This window comes from Rhopilema esculentum, chromosome 10 (genome assembly GCF_057945365.1).
Source record: "Rhopilema esculentum isolate cy_ngs chromosome 10, ASM5794536v1, whole genome shotgun sequence".
NCBI classification, from domain to species: domain Eukaryota; kingdom Metazoa; phylum Cnidaria; class Scyphozoa; order Rhizostomeae; family Rhizostomatidae; genus Rhopilema; species Rhopilema esculentum.
This window is the reverse complement of record NC_142824.1, coordinates 5,363,410-5,383,668: the sequence shown is the minus strand read 5'-3', so window position 1 is coordinate 5,383,668 and position 20,259 is coordinate 5,363,410. Positions and strand designations below refer to the sequence as shown.

The window sequence follows — 20,259 nt, the reverse complement described above, 5'->3', positions numbered from 1 at the left end:
AGTTTATCAGAGTAAAATGTGCAATTAAACGTCGAAAGATTTTTAAAAATTATCTGAAGCTCGCTCAAAAATCATTTAAAGCCTTCGCTTAATAATGAATAATTCTGTCCTATTTTTAGTTGGTATCTTGAAATTCGGAGGCAAAAAGATGCTTGAATTACCGCTAAAACAAAGGGGCGCGCCTTTTTCTCGGAACCTTGCGATGAATTATTGGAATCAAATGATAAGCAGGAACAATGCAAAACATTTGACCAATGCCACGAGGAATGTGTTATAAAAACGTGAATATATCGTTTAAATTAACTAATATTTCACCCTGACATACAAGGGATCATTTGCGCAATTTTGACCCTAGTCAACAAGAGAGAGAGTTTTGCACAGTTTCTTTACTTTTATCATATTTTTACTCTTTTCTTACCAGTATTCCGTAGCCTGTGTACAGACACTGTTCAAAAATTGAAAACTAAACTCCTTTTTTCCCCTTTTCAATATCAGAGTCTGCACGCAGGCCCAGAGTAGACTCCTTGTTATTATATAGCAACAGCAGCAGCAAAAAGCACGTTGGCTGCTTCTGTTCCGTGTTTTCGCTGTGCCCCCGGCCTAAGCTAGCAAAAATGGCGGGAGGAAGAAGTAGTCCTGTTCCAGAGTTCGTGATGTTGAAAAGTAGCCAAGATCAGACGCAGGACGCAAATACAGCACTCTGGGAACTGGAGAAAGGTAAAAAAGTACCAAAATTGATTTAACTATTTCTTCACGAAGGTAAATCAAATTGGAGAACATCTTTACTCAGTCAATGCTTTCGAGATTCAGAGTGGTTCTTTCATCACACTCAACCAGCACAGACAGTTTCCATTGTTTAACATGCTTATTTTGTCATGTAATTCCCTAAATGGTGAATACTTTAATTCAAAAACGATTCCTGGAACAAGAGAACAAGGTTTCTAATTAAAAAATAATCTTTCCAAAATGCAAGTGGCAACAGGCTAAGGCCATTGATTTGGGAAAATTCGAAAATTAGAAAATTCGCTCCTTGACGCACCTAGGCACATACAGACTAGGTGCCTCAGGACCTCAAACTGAAAGGCTTGGTTTTGATTTATTTTTGTTTTTGTTGTGAGTCATTTTAAATCCTGTTTAAGAGCCAGCAATATATGATGCTACCTAACCCTTGCGTCAGGATAAATTAACTGGCCGTCGTTTCTAAGAGACTCAACACTCCAAGAACAGGCTGAACACCTCAAGAACACCCAAGTATGATAATATAGCTTATGTCATGGTATGCTAATATAGGGTAATTGCTTTAATCGACAACTTAGCATAAGCTTGGGGGCTAGCTATATTAGCATACCATGACCACAGAATAGTTCATTTCTATTCTATGCCATGACCATTCGGGCAAATTATCAGATGGAATGAATAAATGTCTACATGACAAAAGGTAGTCAAGTGATATGTCATATTTTTAATAATGGAATATCTCTGTTTAAACAAATCTAAACAACATTCATTGTCACTGGATGTGAAAGATTTTCAACACAACGGAAAATTGCTTGAATGCACAAAGTGAGTCAAAATCGAATTTGCTCCGCATGTATAAACCCCCGTTCACACTTCAGGTGGGCAAAACATCAGTTGGTTGTAACAACACCAACAGTATTAGACTTATCAGGCCCTTTCCTGCCCCAATTTCGAATGATATGCCAATTTTGATATGTTTTGAAGGGTGTTCAGCCTGTTATTGGAGTGTTCAATTTTTTTAGAAACTATGATTAACTGACTAAATTTATCATTTACAAAAAACAAGGGGATTGTTTGAATGTGTGCTTATTTATGTTTCTATGGATTTTAGTACATTGGAATTATCAATGACAGTGATACAATCTAGGCCATCTAGAGGGGGCAAGTTGGGCAGATTGCCCCAGAGCTTCAAGGTCTATGAGACCTCATAAAGCTATGAACTCCATTTTAAAATGGAATTTAAAAAAAAGTAACAAAATTGTGCCCAGCATTTCTAACGTAAAAATTATTTCAAATTAATCTGAGTGGCATGATCACATAATTTTGTTCTTCTCTCGTATTATCTCCTAAAATCCTATCTAATATAATCAAATCCAATCTTTAAAGGGAATATCTCTTTAGAGACAGGTATTTAGTTTTGTGGTTACAAGGTATAACATAGCATCTTTCTGAAAATCGAAAGTAATAATATTAGATTAGTTCGGCTGGATCACATTTGGAGAAGGCAAAATTGGTAACATTGCTCTTATTGCTATAATCTACCTTAATTTGATTGCTGCTCAATTTGATTACCCCTTAGGTCTGAGGTCTGGAAAGGTTGAAGAGCAGTGTGAAGCCATTGTTAGATTTCCAGCATTATTTGCTAAATACCCTTTTCCTATATTGGTCAACTCTGCCTTTCTCAAATTAGCAGATGTGTTCAGAGGAGGGTAAGTTGAGGCTTATTAGTAAGGTTTGGACTTTTTTTGGGTTATGCTGTTGTTTTGAACCTCACTCTCTCTTGCTAATAATATAAATGTCAAAGAATGTATTTCTTAAAAACTGATTAGTTGTGAGTACATATGTTGGCTTTTTATTCTTTATCTTGCATATATTAAATTTTTTCACTCCCTTCTAAAGTGGAGCTTTTTGAGAGGTCAGTATTTTTAAGACCCAAATGTAGACAAAAAACTTTTGATTCTTTCTTACTTAGATGCAAATTGCACTATTTTGAAGTATATTTCCATGTTGAAAGGTCCTTAAAATTCTACTTTTTCACGTGATTTAATGCAAATATGTTTTTGCATTATTTATTTCATCATATTGACTATTTCTTTGTAGGACCAATTTCTTGAAACTCTGTGTATTGAAAGTAATTCAAGAAAGTGTGAAACATCTTGACAAGATATTAAATGTTGATGAGATTGTCCGAAGACTTTATACAGTGATTCATGCAAATGATCCAGTTGCAAGGGCAATTACACTCAGGTGATATAGCATTTATGATCTACACCAGTTTCTTTTTTTCTTCATATCAATTTTTCATTTGAAGAATGAGCAATGCTATGTAAAGTTCAATAAAATGAAAACTAAATTTTCATGCAAATGATTCATAACTAATTCAGTAAATTTATATACATGCCCAACAAATCAGCAGACATGATTATCAAAACTGTCATTGTCTCAAAATATTTTAACTAAAAGTTGTTGGGGTCTAGGCATATAACTAAAATCTGAATATATATATACACGAAGCTGAAAACATTGTCTATTGCATTATTTTCATAAATATTTGAGGATTTTTGGTAATATTGTTATATTTTATTGTATCTTGCTTTTTTTGCTTAGCATTGTGTAGCAAAATTTAAAGTCAATGAACTAATTTGAAATATGTCAACTGAACTGGTGACAATGTGATTCTGTCATCCACATAGATGCTACATTTAGAAAATCTTGTATTTAAATTATTGAGTGATAATGCTGATTTCTCTTATTTATAGGGTCTTTGGGAGCATATCAAGTATCATTTCAGATAGGAAGAACATCCATTACAGGTATATAAACATCTATGTATACAGGCTTTTGTTGGAAAGGCATGTGATCGCATGCACATGTCCTGGCGGACGCCTACTGGTTTCGAGGACTGCAGAATATCACATGCCTTCTTTTATTTTGAGAGCAAAATTTTTATTTTGAAAACAAAATTCTGATTGGTTTTGTTGGCTTTTGAGACAGGTTTAAATGTTTATCTTTCCTTGGTACTATTACTTCTTGCCACTTTAAAAAGGCTTAACACCTTGTCAGGATCGCAGAGAAAATTTTGAAAAAATCATAGGACAAATCTACAGGGGAATCCCGATGTTATGAAACCTGGTATAACTAATTTTCCGATATAAAATTTTAAATGTTTACCTTTTCAAGGCTTTATGGCATTTCAGTGAACAAATCCAAACACAGACATTTTTGTCATCAAATTTTTAAGCGTTGTGCACAAAATTTTCATTTCTGGTCGCTAATTTAGCAAAAGAAGCGGATTTGCCATTTATGACATAAAAAGTAGCAGATTTGTGGATTTCGCTTCCCCCCTACAGGCTACTCTTTGGACTTTGCTATGCTTTGAATCTAGATTTTGGCGACTATTGATTTAATGAAAAATGACCCACCATTATCTTTTGTGCATTATCTTAATGGATTATGCATATCTGGCCAGTGAGATACATGAAATAGCTTTCATTGTGTTTATATTTTTGAATAATAATTCATAATGGTGCCGAGTTTAGAATGGTTTCAATTTGAATCTAGTTATTTTCAGTAGTTTTTTGCTTTCAGTTTCTATTCATTTGCTCATAAAAACTAGATAAACAGATTTTGATGAAAGCTTTAATGAAAAGTTCCAAACCTCTAAATTTTGTTTGTGTTTTAATCACTGGCATTTTTTGAATTTTTCCACCACAGTTTTTGTTTTCCTTGCCTAAATAGTATATCTTTTTTCAGATTTGTAGAGCATGCAATGTTAGCTGCAATGCATTTCTACTTGAAGAAAAACAAAATCTTTATACCGTAAATCCTCAAATAAGCCTCCATGCTCGAAAAAGCCCCCCCCCCCTCGAATAAGCCCCCATGTGCTTATCTTTATAACCGTAAATATTTTATTTTATGTTTTTAACAGCATAAGAAACTCCCTGGATTCCCATGATCAAGTAGAAGTAGAAGCTGCTATATTTGCAACAAAGGCTTTCTGTAAGCAATCAAGGTACTTGTGTTATTTTTATTTCTACCATTGATCAACACATTGATACCAATGATTGAAACTTTATTTTGATAATTTCAACAGCATATGTCAGAGCACTGTTTAATTACCTGGTTTTTTATCTATAGAGGTTATCCCTCATAATCTCTTTGCTTGTAATGATATTGCATAATGTTTATCAAGGTAGATCAAAACAACACTAAAAGAGTGACTATTGAATTCTACCTGCTATGCGATCTCTTGTTAACTGTTCCACTCATTGTCACATCTCCAGCTCTCTTCTTTGCATCTCACTTTTGGTTATCATCACCGAATTTTCCTTTAAAGGGTATAGTTAGGATTTTGAAATTTGGGGGGGGGGTGGGTGGCAAATTTATTTATAAACATCTAGAAATGAATATGTAAAAAATAATGCACAGAGGTAATACAAACATGTACAAACAAACACAGTCATGGGAGAGAGGGTTAAGAGGCAACATGAACTAATTGTCAAACTCAGTACATCTGCAAATTGCAATTAATACACTACGAATCTTTTTTCCTTGATTTGCAAACGTTTTGGTTCAGGAACCCTGTAGAATATTTGGGAGCCTGGGCCCCAGGCCCACTGCCCTCTCTACCTACCCCTTGAGTTTTCTAGATATTTCATGATAATGAAGAACATCTTGATAATCATTTGACTGTAGTATTTCTATCTTATTGATAACATGAACAGAATATAGGATCTCAGCATTGATTAAACCTTGATTTAAGAAGAAATGCTTGATGATATTAACTGCAGTACAAGATAATCAAACTGGATACAGAATAACCTATGCACATATACTACTTTCATATTACATTCAAATCTTTTTAATGGTATTTTGTAGATAGGTCTTTTAATAAATATATATTTGTTGCTTGTAGGCCTTAATTAGCTGTAAATGAAATACTTTTAGCAGCCTACTATTGATAACAGTTTTAATAATATTAGAGGGATGGGTCAATTTATGCCGTTCTTCTGCACCTAAACTCTAATTCGGATTTTCGTTTGAAAATTCTTCTACATCTAGTAAATTAAAAAGATTAATTATTCAGGGCAATTTGATACAATTTGATAACATCCTATCGAATTTGATAATTTGATAACATCCAGCGACAATTTGATAACATCCTATTTTCTAAAATAATCACTTTCATCATTTCCATGTTTTAAACCTAGGTTTTAAAAATTAGCTCACTTATTAACACAGCTTACCGTTTCGCCATAAAGAAACTTTTTTCTTATTTCAGGCAGTTTGCTGAAGGGATCTTTCATAAAATTGCTGAAATGATTGAAGGTGATTTACTGTTTATCTTTCTAATTGCTTCACCTCGGCGCATCAGCGAAATTTTTGGCTATCTTGACAATAAAGTGCAAAAGTATGAGTTTATAAAATCTTTTTTAAGTTCTTCGCTTCTGACCACATAACCTGAAAAACACAATGAAAGACCTGTACAGGTGCAAAATCTGGTTAATCTGTTGCAAGTTGATTTGACCATAGCAAGAAGTAGAACTAAGTTTCGCTAATGGATTACTGTTGTTTTTGCCAGGTATATAAGTTTTTGAACCAAGACCAAATAACAGTGACTTGATGGGTAAAGAGTGCTCATATGGCCATCGTCAGCTTGATTTTGACCAATTTTTCATATTTAGACGTATTTCGTAGTGCTTAAATTATTACAATATAATTACTGTTGACTCCTTTTCCCAAGGTTTATCAACACCTATTGAGATGAAACTAAAGTTGATACCAGCTTTCCAGTTTATGAATCGTGACCTCAAAGCGGCTGATGAGGTAAGCCTGCAAATACAAAGCTTCTTGTTATAAGTTCATTAGAAAAGAAAATTTTTCTTACTTTTTCAATTATTTTAGGCCTGAGTATTCTAAGGGATAGAATTCCTGCATTTTTTATATCAATAAATTTATGAAGCACATTCTTGCAAGGATACAATTTTTCACTTCTGCAGTTAAAATGTCTGAGATGTTGCTTATAATTTTTTTTACCAGGTGCAAGAGCTTTGTCTCTCCCTTCTTAAGGCTTATCCAGCGACCGACTTTGTATTGGTTACATTACAAACACTCACGCAATTGGCCATGACAACATTTATCAACATTCCAAGTCAGGTATGTTTCTTTTATATACAAGCAAACATCTGATAAAACCAAAAATGCTCGATTGAATGCAGATTGTACTTGACGCTTCTCTTTTTTGAATGACGCATTTTTAAAAAGCCAGGGAGATATAGTTTTGTGCTGTTTCAGGCAAATTTGCAGGCCTCGTATCCGTTAAAATCCACGATCTATCTGTTTCTACTCCCAATCAAAGATGCTTTTGAAATTCCTCTTCATAGAAAGCTGTGAAAATGCTTAACAGTATAAAACCTGCCTGCATAGCCCCAGGACTACATTTTCGGTTCATGTGCAATTTGCTGATTGAGAGTCGACTTTTTAGGGTAGAGAAACAGAAATCTTATTCAATACCTTATTATACAAAAGTAAATTATCGATTAAATTCACGCAAAAGTTGAAAACTGGCATTAGTTTTTTTATGGATAATCTTATGGTGGTATTGATTGAGCCAGTAAAATTCAGTAAAACAGAATTTACGAATGAAGCTTCGTAATGCAAGACAGAAAGAAGGTTATAAGTATCATTAGAAAGAAGGGTAACTTGCTGATGGATATAAACCAGATTGGTCAAGCAGAAATTGAAAGTTCTCGAAATAGCATTTGCTTACTGATTGTAGTTTATTATTGATTCTCTTCTGATGGTATATTTCTATTTCTATTATAGAAGCATGAATATTTTATGATTGATAATAGCAAGATTTATCATCTTGATCTGAGTCAGTCAATTATGCAGGAACATCTTCAAATTGATTTCCCCTTTTAAAATTTATGTGAATTATATAAAGTAGATATTTATATTAGATATTAGAGTTTTTACGACCGACCACCGTCTTACATGGCATCATCAATAAAATGCAATTGCTCTTCACTCAAAAAATCATGCTGCCTGTTTTGATTTGTATGGTTTTTCTTTTAGGTTGACATTCTAATTCGTTATGCAAAATGTGATCCGAGAAATCAAGTTAAGTTCGGTGCACTTCGCAATTTAAGAGATCTGGCAGTGAAAGGGCCACACCTCTGGACTGAGGAACACGTTGAGGTAAATGACGAAAACTTAGGAGAACATTTTTCGTTTTTTCGTGATGAATTTTTCAAGACTCTTCTCAAGTGAATTACACCGGACTTTTTACCAATATTCGTTGTTCGAACCATTTTATTACAGGAAATGAGTAATTTTGCAGTGGATGCTTTGTCAGACAAATTGAAACTGGCCGCATTAGACGTCCTTTGCTGTTTATCAAAATCTGTTGGAAAAACCAAATGCTTTAGTAAGAAAGGTATCTATCAAATTTTTGCCAAGTGTGTTGACCAGTTGAAATTATGGTGCACCTTATTTTCCTGCCTCAACTTTCTGAATATTGCTACCGAATACCCTAGAAATGCTATGACTTTTGATTTTGTTGATCAAGTTCCAATGACTAGTTTTTAAACCAGCTTTGTTATTTCCGCATTGACTATCAGTTGACACAAGCAATCCTTGAAATTGTCCAACTTTTCTTACAGCTATTGAGATACAAGAACATTTATCCGACTCTTTTAATATCGATTGTGCGACACTGGCTGCAGCCATCAGAACTAACATACTAGTTTGCAAAAGCAAGGAAGGTAAGCTTTTAAAATTTAGGATTAATGTTTAAGCTGGGCGTGTTACCCGCAGAAGAAAAGAGATTTGGTAGAAGTTATCAATACAAGCTATGATTTTATAATATTTTGGAAGTAACTTTATTGTCGCATCTTATCCATCAAGTTTTCTAATAAAGCGTCTTTATTGGACGTTAATGAAACTTGTTAGATGTTCCATGCCAATATTTCAGAGGAGTTTTATTTTGAAGGTTCGAATGAGTTGATGTTGTGAAGTTTTCTGATGATTTCAATGTGGAACAGCCTGTCTCATGATATGTCACAAAAAGTAGCTCCAAAGTCTTTTATAGCTATCTAAAACTGATAGCTAAAAATCATGCGTAGTCGTTTGTATCGCTGAATGTAAAATGTAGATGCGATGATGATGATGATTATGATGTTGATGATTTAACACTTTTTTATTTTTCAAAAAGGAATCAATTTGCCTTCAGACCAACTCACAAAACTTGAAAACGATCTACAGCTGTTAACCGCACTTTGCTTAGCTGAAAACTCAATGACTTCTCTCAAGGTTGGTATCTTTCTCGTTTAGCAACTCTGATAATTGTCAAGCGACCACATCCTCAGATGTTATCCTCAGTGATCGAATTTTGCAAACAACAAATTTAACTTATGAGATCCGTTGTCGTCGGAACGAAATTCATATGTGTTGTAGTAGGATTATATGTCATTGATTAACATACTTAACTATTATGCTAACCTCGCTTTCGTTTGTATATAACACTTAGTCTTTTGTTTTGTAATTGAGTCAGTGATTAACCTCAACACGAGTCGCTCGCTTTCTGTGTTCACTATCGAACCAATTCGTTGACTACTCGAAGTGACAAGGGTTTTAGAGGAAATCTAATCCCTGTCACAGTGTGGGGGGGAGGGGTGATACTGCCTATTGTATCCTGTCCCATTTGGCATTGTGACATATCACCATTAGACTCTCTTTGTGGATTTTTCTTTGTACATCCTTTGCCCTTTTGAAAGAAAATCAATGTACCGTAAAGCTCCACGTATTCACACTGTTCCAGAACCAAGCCAATTTGAGCTTGTCAGCCAAAAAGCTCACACAAGCGATTGACATAAGAAGCAAAGCAATGTTGAAAATGTTGAAAAAGAGCTTCAACAAAGAACAGCTGTATTTCTATCTTTTAGTCAAAATACACGTATGTTGATTTTAACGAGTCTTCTCTGCCATTATTAATTTATTATTTTGCTTATCGATATACTGTTGTCAAGTGTGATATCCTGTCGTCAAATCAAGTTCTTTGTATTTTCCTGTATTTTAGCGATGTTTACGATCGATCGCTTCAGTAACGATGGTGTCATCAAATTTAAAAAGCAGCCTCACACTTTTTTTGATAGAAATGTTATCTGGTGTCACAGGTATGTCTAATTACTATCTTAAATGATTAAAGTTGAAAATCAATCATGGTTAATGCGCAAGTTGCTACTGTCGGCACGCGGCAACCCTCTGTAAGGTCAAAAATAAGCTCTTCTGAAAAGAAACATTTTGCCAATTCGATTGCATTTTCATATTTGAATTGTATGGTTCCGCTCCGATTATTCGCTTTTGTCTCTGAAGGTCGCGCCTTTGGTTCACAAACAGCTGGACTGAGGCCTTTTCTACAGTATTGTTTCTTAGAAATGTTCACGAGAGCCCCCTTGATTGAGTTGTTATTACACTCAGTTCAAGGTAGGACCCCAGAATTCAAAGCATCGTAGGGTAACCAAGTGAAAGTTTTTGCTAAGTAAAATATATACAGATATATTAGTTCAAGATTGTTAATCGTCCACAACAGAAAGCTCCTGCCATAATCATCGGCAGTTCTGTTGCCATTTGATACCTGGTGCTATTTTCCTTTTTTTTAAGAATTGCGATTGGTTTTTATAGGACATGTCTTTCAGAATTGCGATCGCAATTCTTATCCTGAATGCGTTCCTGAATCCAGTCCTGTCTACATTATTTTTGGTTCTTCAAGCGGGTTATTTGTTGTATGTCCATTAACATTTAAAACAAGGCCTCATAAAGCTATAATTATTAAGTGTAATATTTCCCAATGTTCTTTTCTAGAAGTAAACTGCTTTCCTCTTTTTATGTTTCATTATATCTCACAAAGACTTTTATGCCTCTAAAATATTTCCTTTTAGGTGACTGTTTTCTTGAAATATGTCATTGCTTGGTTAGAACGGGCACCTCCTCTTCAGTTGATCTGCAAAAACACCGTGCAAAACTTTTAGAATACATCAGTGAAGCTGTCAAAGAAATGAAAACATCAAGTGATGATAAGATATTGGTGAGACACAATCAGTTTTATTTTATCAGGAACGCTTATACCTTTATCATTTTGGAGAAATTTTGGCATGCAAATTTTTTATCCTCTTTAAAATGTTTCGCATATTCAGAAAATTGCACAACTTGATTGTAGGTCGCTACTTTGGTTTTTGAAATAAACCATAATGCAGCATTATTTTCGCAGCAAACTAAACAGAGTTGTGAAAAGATTATTGCTTGTTAGTTTTGGAATATTGCATCGATTTTGTTTGCTTTATCCATTGTTTTTATCAGAAACGCTTCAAGTATAGAGTATACAAATTTCCTAAGCAATTCCGTGTTAAAAGCAGCCCGGGGTGCCATGCAGATCCATATGACCAAACTTTGTTGTAGCACTGAAAACATCTTCAAAAGTAGAATTTCATGCGTTTTATAAAGTATGCCTCGCATTTATTGTATATTTCCCCAAGATCTAACGTGTATTGATCTGACATTTTCCTCAAGGTTGCATTGGTTACCCTGCTACTTCAAGCTGGGTTTGGAAGTGACAAAGCAGCTTGTGTTGCGCTACAAAATGATGTAATCCTCAAGTTAAAAGATGTAAAAGAAAGCAATTTGTGGACCTGTTATCGAATTGGAAGACAAGCTGCTCGTCTGGTAAGAACATGTTTTATTTTTTTTTATTCGCTTTAATTATCATAGTTGTACACACGAGTCACTCTCGTAGACACAGAAAGTTCATGTAAGTTGAAATTTTTTCTTTTCTGACAATGGATTTTTCCTTACCGTTTACGGATTGTGCTAATATGGTTATGAAGTCCTTTAATGTTTGACAGTCTTTTGTTTTGGTAAGTTAGTTTGACAACTACCTTTTTTCTTGTTGCAGGGTTTTCCCCTTCTGGCATCAAACATGTTCGATTCGCTAGTCAGTAAGGTAAGCAGTGTGAAAATAAGTTTGTTTAAGGCATTTGAACTTTAAAATTATGCTACAACCGTACATATCTCTTATATCCTATTATTTTGTTACAGGCACATTAGACAGGCGCATCCAACAACAAAACGTAAAGCTTGTCAAAGCTGGAAATATAAGCTGTTATCCATTTTAGCTTGAACTGCCTTGTTTTATACATAATAATTCTTGTTGTTGCTCTTAGGGTAGAAGAGAATTGTTAAGACGCAATGAATGGTTTTCAACTGCATAGTTGATTTAAGGCTAATTGAATTCCAGCTTCTTGTGTTAGGTCAAGCTTCTGTAATTGGTACTATGTGAAAAAATTATTGTCAGATTTTGTTCCTTTATAGTTTTGATTGGAAGGAGGTTTACATGCATCCATTTCATTTCATTCGCCTCCTTTTCTGTAAACAGTAACCTGTTTAGATCGTTTATGTAAATTCTACTTTTCAACGATCCTTAGCTATCATCAGAAAGCAACTATATGTGGATGAAAGCTTTGGCTAATATCATGAGAGCTGAGTACACCCTGATGACGCCTTGCTCAACTCAAGCTAAAACACTCGAGCAACTCACTGAAGCCTATAACCTATATCAAGAGGGTCTGGTTGACCTAAAGGTGATGTTGTCTTTTTCCTTCTCTAAAGCCCCGCTAACGCTATACCGGACCCCTTGATATCGGATTCGCTGACCCCCTCGATACAAATGTATCAGCTATTCACACGATACCAGTTCCAGATTTATCTACTGTTCACACACGGGGAGACTACGTTCCGCGCTGTGCAAAAGCCTGGCTCTCAATAGCCGTTTCTTGCTCTCAACAAACGTTGCCGTGTGAATGGGATACATATCTGGTATAGAATTAATCCGATACGAAATGGATCCGGTGAAGTGTGAACGGAGCCTTAGCATTAATTACTGGAACCAGAACACATTTTATATCCTCATTTATTTTAGGTTTTCTTTTTATTTGACAAACCGATCTAGTTAATGTGAATGTGCTTCAGAAAGTTAATGCTTTTGTGAATGTTTGAGTTTTTGTGATAATTCAATTTTTAGGGAGTTTTTTTTATTTGCTCTTCTAACTGACTGATCAATTCTTCGTGATATTTTCGTCTTTTAGTATCATGTGATATTTAAATGTAACTATTATTTTATGCATGAAGCCGTCGACCTTGGAGTACGGTAGCTGTTACATATAAATTCTCAGGGACTTGCACTTAAACATGCCTTCAATGTTATAGAAAGTCCCAACGATTCGCTCATGGTTCCCATTTATAAGCCAAGCCCACTTTCTTATTCACTGGCTTTTCCTCTTCTATTTTATTCGTAGATCAACAATTGTTTATATGCGGTAGTCCTTTGTTTCATATTTTGATTTCAATGGTCACAGTCTAAGAATATATTTTGTTGATTAGGATCATATAATAATGATTAAGGACAATTAGGATGCTGAGTCATGTAAAGACAGTAGCAAATTTGAGACTTCTTCTTGCGTTTATTTACTTGTGCAATTGTGCTTATAATTTAGAAATGATTTTTCGAATGATCTTCGCCCTTACAGGCTAGTGTGACAGTGGACCATGCTTTGTACTTCCAATACAAATTTGCCAAACTCCGAGCAGAAATGCTTCATGCCTACTCGCAGCTGGTCATTTGTTGCTGCAGTTTGAGAACATGCCCCCCTCCAGCTATTGCAATGGCCGCATCTTTAGCAACAGGACAAGAGGTCCATCAGCTAAGTAGGCTAGGCACCCAGGTATTGATAATGTTTGCTCTAGTTTATCAATGTTATGCTTTGTTATTAAATGTATAAAAATTTGGAGCATACTCTTAGATAATATACCTTGAGGAAATTTGAAACATTTTCTTTTTTTGATTGGTGCCTCGTAAATCCAGTCTTCAAATCTTTAAAATCACACTTCTCAATTTGGTTGAAAAATGAGTTTTGAGGGAGAATCCAATGCAGAGCATGGTGAGTGCCCCTGACAGCGGATCAGGCCTGGCTTAGACTGTAAAAACAGTCAACGGCTAGCACAGGAAGATGGAAGTCGAAATGAACTGGAAAATCTTGCATTTTCGTGTAACTGCTGTTCCATGTTTTCAAGTGTTTTTATTACATGAAATGACACTTAGGCATTTTTAGTTTCAGTCTTGTGTGAAGTCATTTGCCGCCATTGCTAATGGACTGGGAAGTTTATATCGTATGTCATTCAACGCAGACCCTTCCACATTGGAAATTATACAAGCGTATCTTTTTCACTATAGACAAAGAGCTACACGGAAAATGTTCCCTGAGCCGAGCTAAGTGTTCATTAAGGAAGCGTTCTTTGTTCCATTCACAATACCTGTCACTTTGCTGTCCAGACAATACGATAACTTTGTTAACTATTTAACTTGCTTTCGACCAAAAAATGCTTGTATTTCTCTTCACCCAATAGAATTTATGCCTAGATGATATTTAGATATATTTGCTTCAAGCGTTTTTCATATTTCCTCCTTTTTGCTGGCTGTCTTGGAAATTTCCTTAATAAGAATTTAGACTACAGGAAAGTTGCCATTTGCTTGTATACAGCATCGAAATATTGATTCTGAATCGAAGAGAAGGAAGGTAGGGTGACTTCTCAACGGATTTTAAACATTGAGCGATTATAGGGTTTAGCTGTTGACTTTTCAAATTTTTTTTACATTTGTCGTTTTTCAGTTACTTAAATAAGAATGGGTAGCCATACAAATCAGGTTTAATGCAAAGTGTTCTGTTGCCTTTCGCGCCTCTCAAATAGTTACAACATAAGCATACCAAAGAGTATATTCATTTTCCCTAAGCATCCGAATTCTCAAAGGACAGATATTTAGACTTGATGGACAAATTGTCTTTTGAACTCGAATCTTGTTCACTGTAGTTAGTATGCTGACATTGGGATAATTAAAAACGGCGAAGTTTCTAATAGCTGTAAACTAGGATAGCAAATGTTTCTTATCTTTTCGGAAACTGTAGGGCTTTACTGAGTATGATGATTCTCTTCTTTCTACAGTGTGTTGTCATCCGAGCTTAGCAACTCGCTAGTAAAATCTCGAAGCTCCGAGAGTCATCGGCATATTCAAGCCCTTACTGCGATGAATCAAAATATAATTGAAATAGTTGAGGTAAGATAAATTGTTGAATTTTCTCTTTCAGTTAGTCTTTCACGAGAGGTTTTCCTATTTCGAATAAAACATTGGGGCGACTTACAATCAGGCCCTTGTAGCAACGAAGCAAGCTGGTTTTGGAAGTCTTTTTTATCAAGTTTTGTAATTTTTTGTTAAAGCACACAGTTTAGGCTGAAGGGGAGTGTATGTCATTAAGGGCATATTGCATATAGGGGAAAGTACAAATCAAGATCATGCTACTCCCGGTACAAATGTAATTATATAGGAAGGCCAAAGACAGATTCTCAGGGAAGCAGCTTCTTCTGTATCGTATTTCCCATTGATATTTTAACTCGAATTTAATCGTGTTGAGTATTTTTCTTCTGCATACTCGTGGTGCTGTGATGTTAATTCTAAAATCTCAACAATGCTTGCACGCTGTTTCATTTTTACCCATTATTCTTATTTGCGAAATGCAATCTTGAAATAATTCTTTGAAAAGATGTTGTTGAACTGAAAATGATTAAGGATATTTTTGTATGATAATAAACAGAGCTTTTACAGAAAATATTATTTCATGCTTGCTTTTTAGAGCCTTGCCACTCAAGTTAAGGATAGTCCAGTATGCCATATAGTAAGTTATTTGAATTACTTTCATTTCAATTCATTTACAAGAGTTAAGCTCTTAACTGATCCTTTTTTCTCTTTATTAAACCTGTTATTTATGTACTTGTTTTATTAATCGAGAAAATACGCGATAAATTGATGACTGATGTGAGGACATTTCAGTGGCAAGGGTAAACATTTCAATTTCAAGGACCTGTTATTTGGAAGATTTCTAAAACAGAGTTCGTAATCCCAGGCTTAAGAAAAACGGCTCTTTGAGCGGAGAATCTAAGGGACTGCTTGAAGAAAAACATAGCTTCTTGGTATCTTATAGACAATATTTGAATTTAATGTACAGTGAAATAGTAATGTTGTTTGGTAAATAGAAGCTTTATGGTTTTCACAGCATTTATTACCGTCTTCACTGTCTGTCTGAATTAATTTCCAATTGTATGCAAGCCCAATCTCGCTGCAAATCAAATACCTCCATTCAAAAAGGAGTATACAGGATCTTTTTCACTTTCTAGCAAACACAGTGTTTATGTCAGGCAATCGCCACCCAGATTGAGACCCCTATTCCATACCCTACATTTTTCTTCAGAAGTTTGCAGCTCACAACAATCAAGGTATATTGAATAAACTACTGATGTCTGTAGTCAAATATTATAGGCTGCAAGATTATTTGTTTAGTAAGATATCTTTGTCGCTGTGAATCGCCATTAATAAATGTTAAACGACTGAACTGAGCTGGTTCATTGGCAACAGAAGTTCAAGAGTTCCTAGTATAGAAACTACTTGTCTGAAAAATTTGCTTGTATTCATTTGGCAAATTAAACTTTTCAATACTTTGCAAAGTTTTCGTTGCCTGTTTGACGTTGCTTTTCAAGTTCAATACCAACATGAATTTTAAATGTATAGGGAATGTGTAACTTTGTGTAATGTGTAACGGAATGATGAAAGTGGTTCGAGTCGAGTTAACGAATTTTATGCTTTTTAACAAAAGCTTCAAACTCTAATGAGAAAGGTTCAAGGTTAAGCAAAACATTACGAGTTAATGAATGCTCAATTATCAGGATTCTCTTCCTATCATGAGTATACTGTGTTATCTTTTAAGAGAACGCTTTTTAAAAATTCTTAAAGAAAGTCCCAGAAGAATAGACAAGTGATGATGAAACTTTCTTTTTAATTTTTCTTTTTTTCCAGCTTTGAACCTTAATGTATTGTATAATACTACTAATGATTTGTCTCAGTTTTGTGGCATCAGTTAGAATACACTTACAAATGTCCGCACTGAATCAAAATGGTTTGTTTTTCTATAGCTTGCAGTTTCACCGTCGTCAAAGTCAGTTCATGATCCGGTGCTGGTTAACGTTGACACACAGCTAGCCCTGAAAGTAGAAGGCTTAATAGAAAATGGCAGCAAACCAGGTTAATACCACATTGATTGTATTATATTATATTGCAAGTTATATTGCAAGATTTTTCTTACTTCTTAGTAACAAAGTAAGGGCCTACATTCTTTGATGTTCTAGATCGATTCAGTAATGACGTCTTTGACGTAAGCATGTGTGTTGTATTGCGCTCAGGCCCTGCTAGCTCTTGAACATGCCCTTGTTTACTTGTTTGTGTCTACATATCGAAACAAGAATCATATGAAATCACCTCTCGGCCTAATTACGCTGTTGTATAGATCAAAACGGTCTTCAGTTGAAACTCCGAGCTTCCTGCTTACTGCGATCATCAGTTAACTGTTCTCTACCGGGTAAAATATATTATAACTCGGTTTCATGATCTTGTCATAAACGATGTTAATACCATATAAAATTTTTTTTGCAGATTTCTTCAGAAATATTCATTCTGCTTGTATAATGGTTAAAGTAAAAGCAATTGATGGATCAAAACCTAGTTCTGCTGACACCAAGGTAAGTTTGTTCTGCTTTCTATACCTGGAAGGGAAATCATAAGTACTTGCTAATTTACTTTTGCAGATGGTTATTGAAATAAGACTGCAAATATGTGCAATTGCATAAAAACATCAGTCGTAAATAGTAAAACCTCAAGACAGTATGAAATCGGAATTTCTGCTGCAGGCCAATGGATAACATCCTGTTTATTCTCAGTTACTCTGAAAAGATGAACGGAAATTTCCAAGTCGAACATGTCTGAGATGATGCAGTGCATTGGGCTCTTGTTTTGATAGTTCAGCGTCGTGTTTGGCTTCATCTGATGTTTTGTAGAAGCGTCGTATGAAATTTATGGTTACAGCCTGCAGCAAATGGTTCCGGTATCTGATGCTGTATTTGATCTACCGAAGGCGCTTCCTCTTGAATCTCTATCTAGAATACCAGAAAGTCACCTGAAAGGCTTAGAAAGTGCATGTTAGAAAGGTTAAGGCTGTGGTGAAAGTGTTTTAGTGTGCTGTGTTCACTTGATCCATTCAGCAAACACTTTACCATTCTGTTTGATGTCGCATGATCGTTTGTTAATCTAGATATGCATTTTATGATTCAAATTTGCAAATTTTTAATTCAAATTTCCCTTAATGCCTGAAATTTTTGAATGATTTTGTCACAGGCTATTCTGAATATAGTTACTTCATAACAATTACATTTTTGACTTGATTGGTTATAAATTATGCATTGTTTCCAGACTTGACAAATGTATATCAATTTTGTAGCCGAAATTGCCAACAAGCCTTGTTTTGCAAGACATGGTTCAGCCACACAACGAATACTTCAGTTCTCAATTCCTACTGTCGTTTAACACATCTGGCCAGCATGAGCTGCTCATTGTTGCAAGCGTCAAAGATGATACTGGCGCATTATGGGAAACCGGTCCGCAAGTTATCACTTACGTTGACGTTATCGAGCATGGTGCCATTCGACGCTCTGGAATAAAGCCATAGTTATAACGACCTTTGTATATTGGCAATGTATCTGATGTCTAGGATAAAGTAGACTATTGTGCTTTGCACAAAGTTCTTTATGCTCTCTAACTGAACAAGAATTTAGCATGTCGTCGACTTACTGCTCAGTACTAGGAAAATGAATAAGAAAATATATATAGAAGACCCATTATACCTTTCATCACGGGACATTCAGGGATAGTTCGGATCACCATTTCCATATGATAACAACGACTTTTCATTATAATAATCATTTTTAAACCCTTAATTATTCCCAAATTGTGGTTCAATAAGAAGCAGTATTTCTAAGGATTTCTACGTGGCAGTGAAATCCTTCGAAGTATATTTTATCATTCACCTTAAAAGTCGATGTAAATGGTAAGATTCCTCTACACGATATATTTATGTAATGACTCTAGAAGCTATTGACCGGAGTCAATCAGATATTCTTAAGGCTTTTCTTGTTGCATTAATCATTTTTAATAGGAAAATATTGTTGGGAAGATTAGGGAGCGAAAATCTTCAAATAAGTGAGGCAACCCACCGTCCTGGTGTCATGAAGCATGCATAATAATGACTTCGTTTCGTGCAAATTTTAGTAGCTTTGTGACTAACGTTATCAAATTGCTTAGCTAATTTTGAATATCGTTAAAAATTATACCTTACCATATTCCTATACAAGTCAATCAATTATTTGATATTAATTAGGAATAAATACGAAGTAAATTATCTCAAAAATGTGACAGAAGAAAACATTGGTATTCACTTTATGATGGCTGGTTTAAACACACAAAAACCGATGCCAAAATTTAATTGAAAAATTATTTTTTCTATTCCTGTCAGATAAATATTTAAAGCTTTTAAGAAAAGTTTCAGATCATCTTTGAAATATATTTGTTTCCCCAGCCATTACTGTATAAGTTTCAAACCGTAGTTTCATCAGATTTCTTGTTTTTGAAGATAGATTTTCAGTTTATGAAGGAAAATTTTCAGTGATACATATCCCTGAATATACCTCAAGAGGTTCTTGACTAGCGTCAATCGATTGTAGTAGCCATAGAAATAGCATATAAAGCAAGAAAAAGAGTGACAGATTTTTGTTTAAGTAAGGCTATAGGCTTGGAAAACTCTATGTGTTGAAGGGTAAAATTTAATTGAAAATATTGCTTAAATAGTTTGTTTTCGACCTCTAAAGGAACTTAAATGGCTTCTGTCAGCTCTAGTAGCTATAAGAATGGCAGATAAAGCAGGAAAAAAAGATGACAGATTTTTGGTAAAAAGGTAAGGCTCTAGGCTTGGAAAAATTCCGTTTTTTGAAGCGTAAAATTTCATTGAAAATATTGCTTAAATAGTTTGTTTTCGACCTCTAAAGGAACTTAAATGGCTTCTGTCAGCTCTAGTAGCTTTAAAATTGGCAGATAATGAAGGAAATAAAGATGATAGATTTTTGGTAAAAAAGTAAGGCTATAGGCTTGGAAAAATTCTGTTTTTTGAAGGGTAAAATTTCATTGAAAATATTGCTTAAATAGTTTGTTTTCGACCTCTAAAGAAACTTAAATGGCTTCTGTCAGCTCTAGTAGCTTTAAAATTGGCAGATAATGAAGGAAATAAAGATGATAGATTTTTGGTAAAAAAGTAAGGCTATAGGCTTGGAAAAATTCTGTTTTTTGAAGGGTAAAATTTCATTGAAAATATTGCTTAAATAGTTTGTTTTCGACCTCTAAAGAAACTTAAATGGCTTCTGTCAGCTCTAGTAGCTATAGAAAAAGAAGATAAAGCAGGAAATAAAGATGATGGATTTTTGGTAAAAAAGTAAGGCTATAGGCTGGAAAAATTCCGTTTTTTGAGGGGTAAAATTTCATTG

The 20,259-nt window shown here is 34.7% G+C and overlaps 1 protein-coding gene across 1 annotated transcript; it reads left to right on the top strand.

The window, feature by feature from the left end:
• Positions 1 to 42: 42 nt before the first annotated feature.
• LOC135687027 (integrator complex subunit 7) lies at positions 43 to 19,567 on the top strand. Its single transcript, XM_065203461.2, has 26 exons — positions 43 to 717; positions 2,318 to 2,447; positions 2,839 to 2,985; positions 3,498 to 3,551; positions 4,667 to 4,750; positions 6,020 to 6,066; positions 6,482 to 6,564; positions 6,778 to 6,894; positions 7,816 to 7,938; positions 8,062 to 8,176; positions 8,403 to 8,504; positions 8,954 to 9,051; positions 9,818 to 9,914; positions 10,680 to 10,825; positions 11,308 to 11,460; positions 11,690 to 11,737; positions 12,219 to 12,374; positions 13,320 to 13,514; positions 13,902 to 14,005; positions 14,298 to 14,366; positions 14,791 to 14,902; positions 15,477 to 15,518; positions 16,018 to 16,116; positions 16,810 to 16,918; positions 17,327 to 17,412; positions 18,168 to 19,567. The coding sequence occupies exons 1-26, from the start codon at positions 615 to 617 to the stop codon at positions 18,393 to 18,395; spliced, it is 2,847 nt and encodes a 948-aa protein (XP_065059533.2). The 5' UTR covers positions 43 to 614; the 3' UTR covers positions 18,396 to 19,567.
• The last annotated feature ends 692 nt before the right edge of the window (positions 19,568 to 20,259 follow it).

Excerpts from the sequence above, each read along its gene's own strand:
- LOC135687027 (XM_065203461.2), top strand. The coding sequence starts at position 615 with ATGGCGGGAGGAAGAAGTAGTCCTGTTCCAGAGTTCGTGATGTTGAAA. Across the intron at positions 6,895-7,815 it reads TTATCAACATTCCAAGTCAG|GTTGACATTCTAATTCGTTA; the intron begins GTATGTTTCTTT and ends TTTTTCTTTTAG. Across the intron at positions 9,052-9,817 it reads ACTCAATGACTTCTCTCAAG|CGATGTTTACGATCGATCGC; the intron begins GTTGGTATCTTT and ends CCTGTATTTTAG.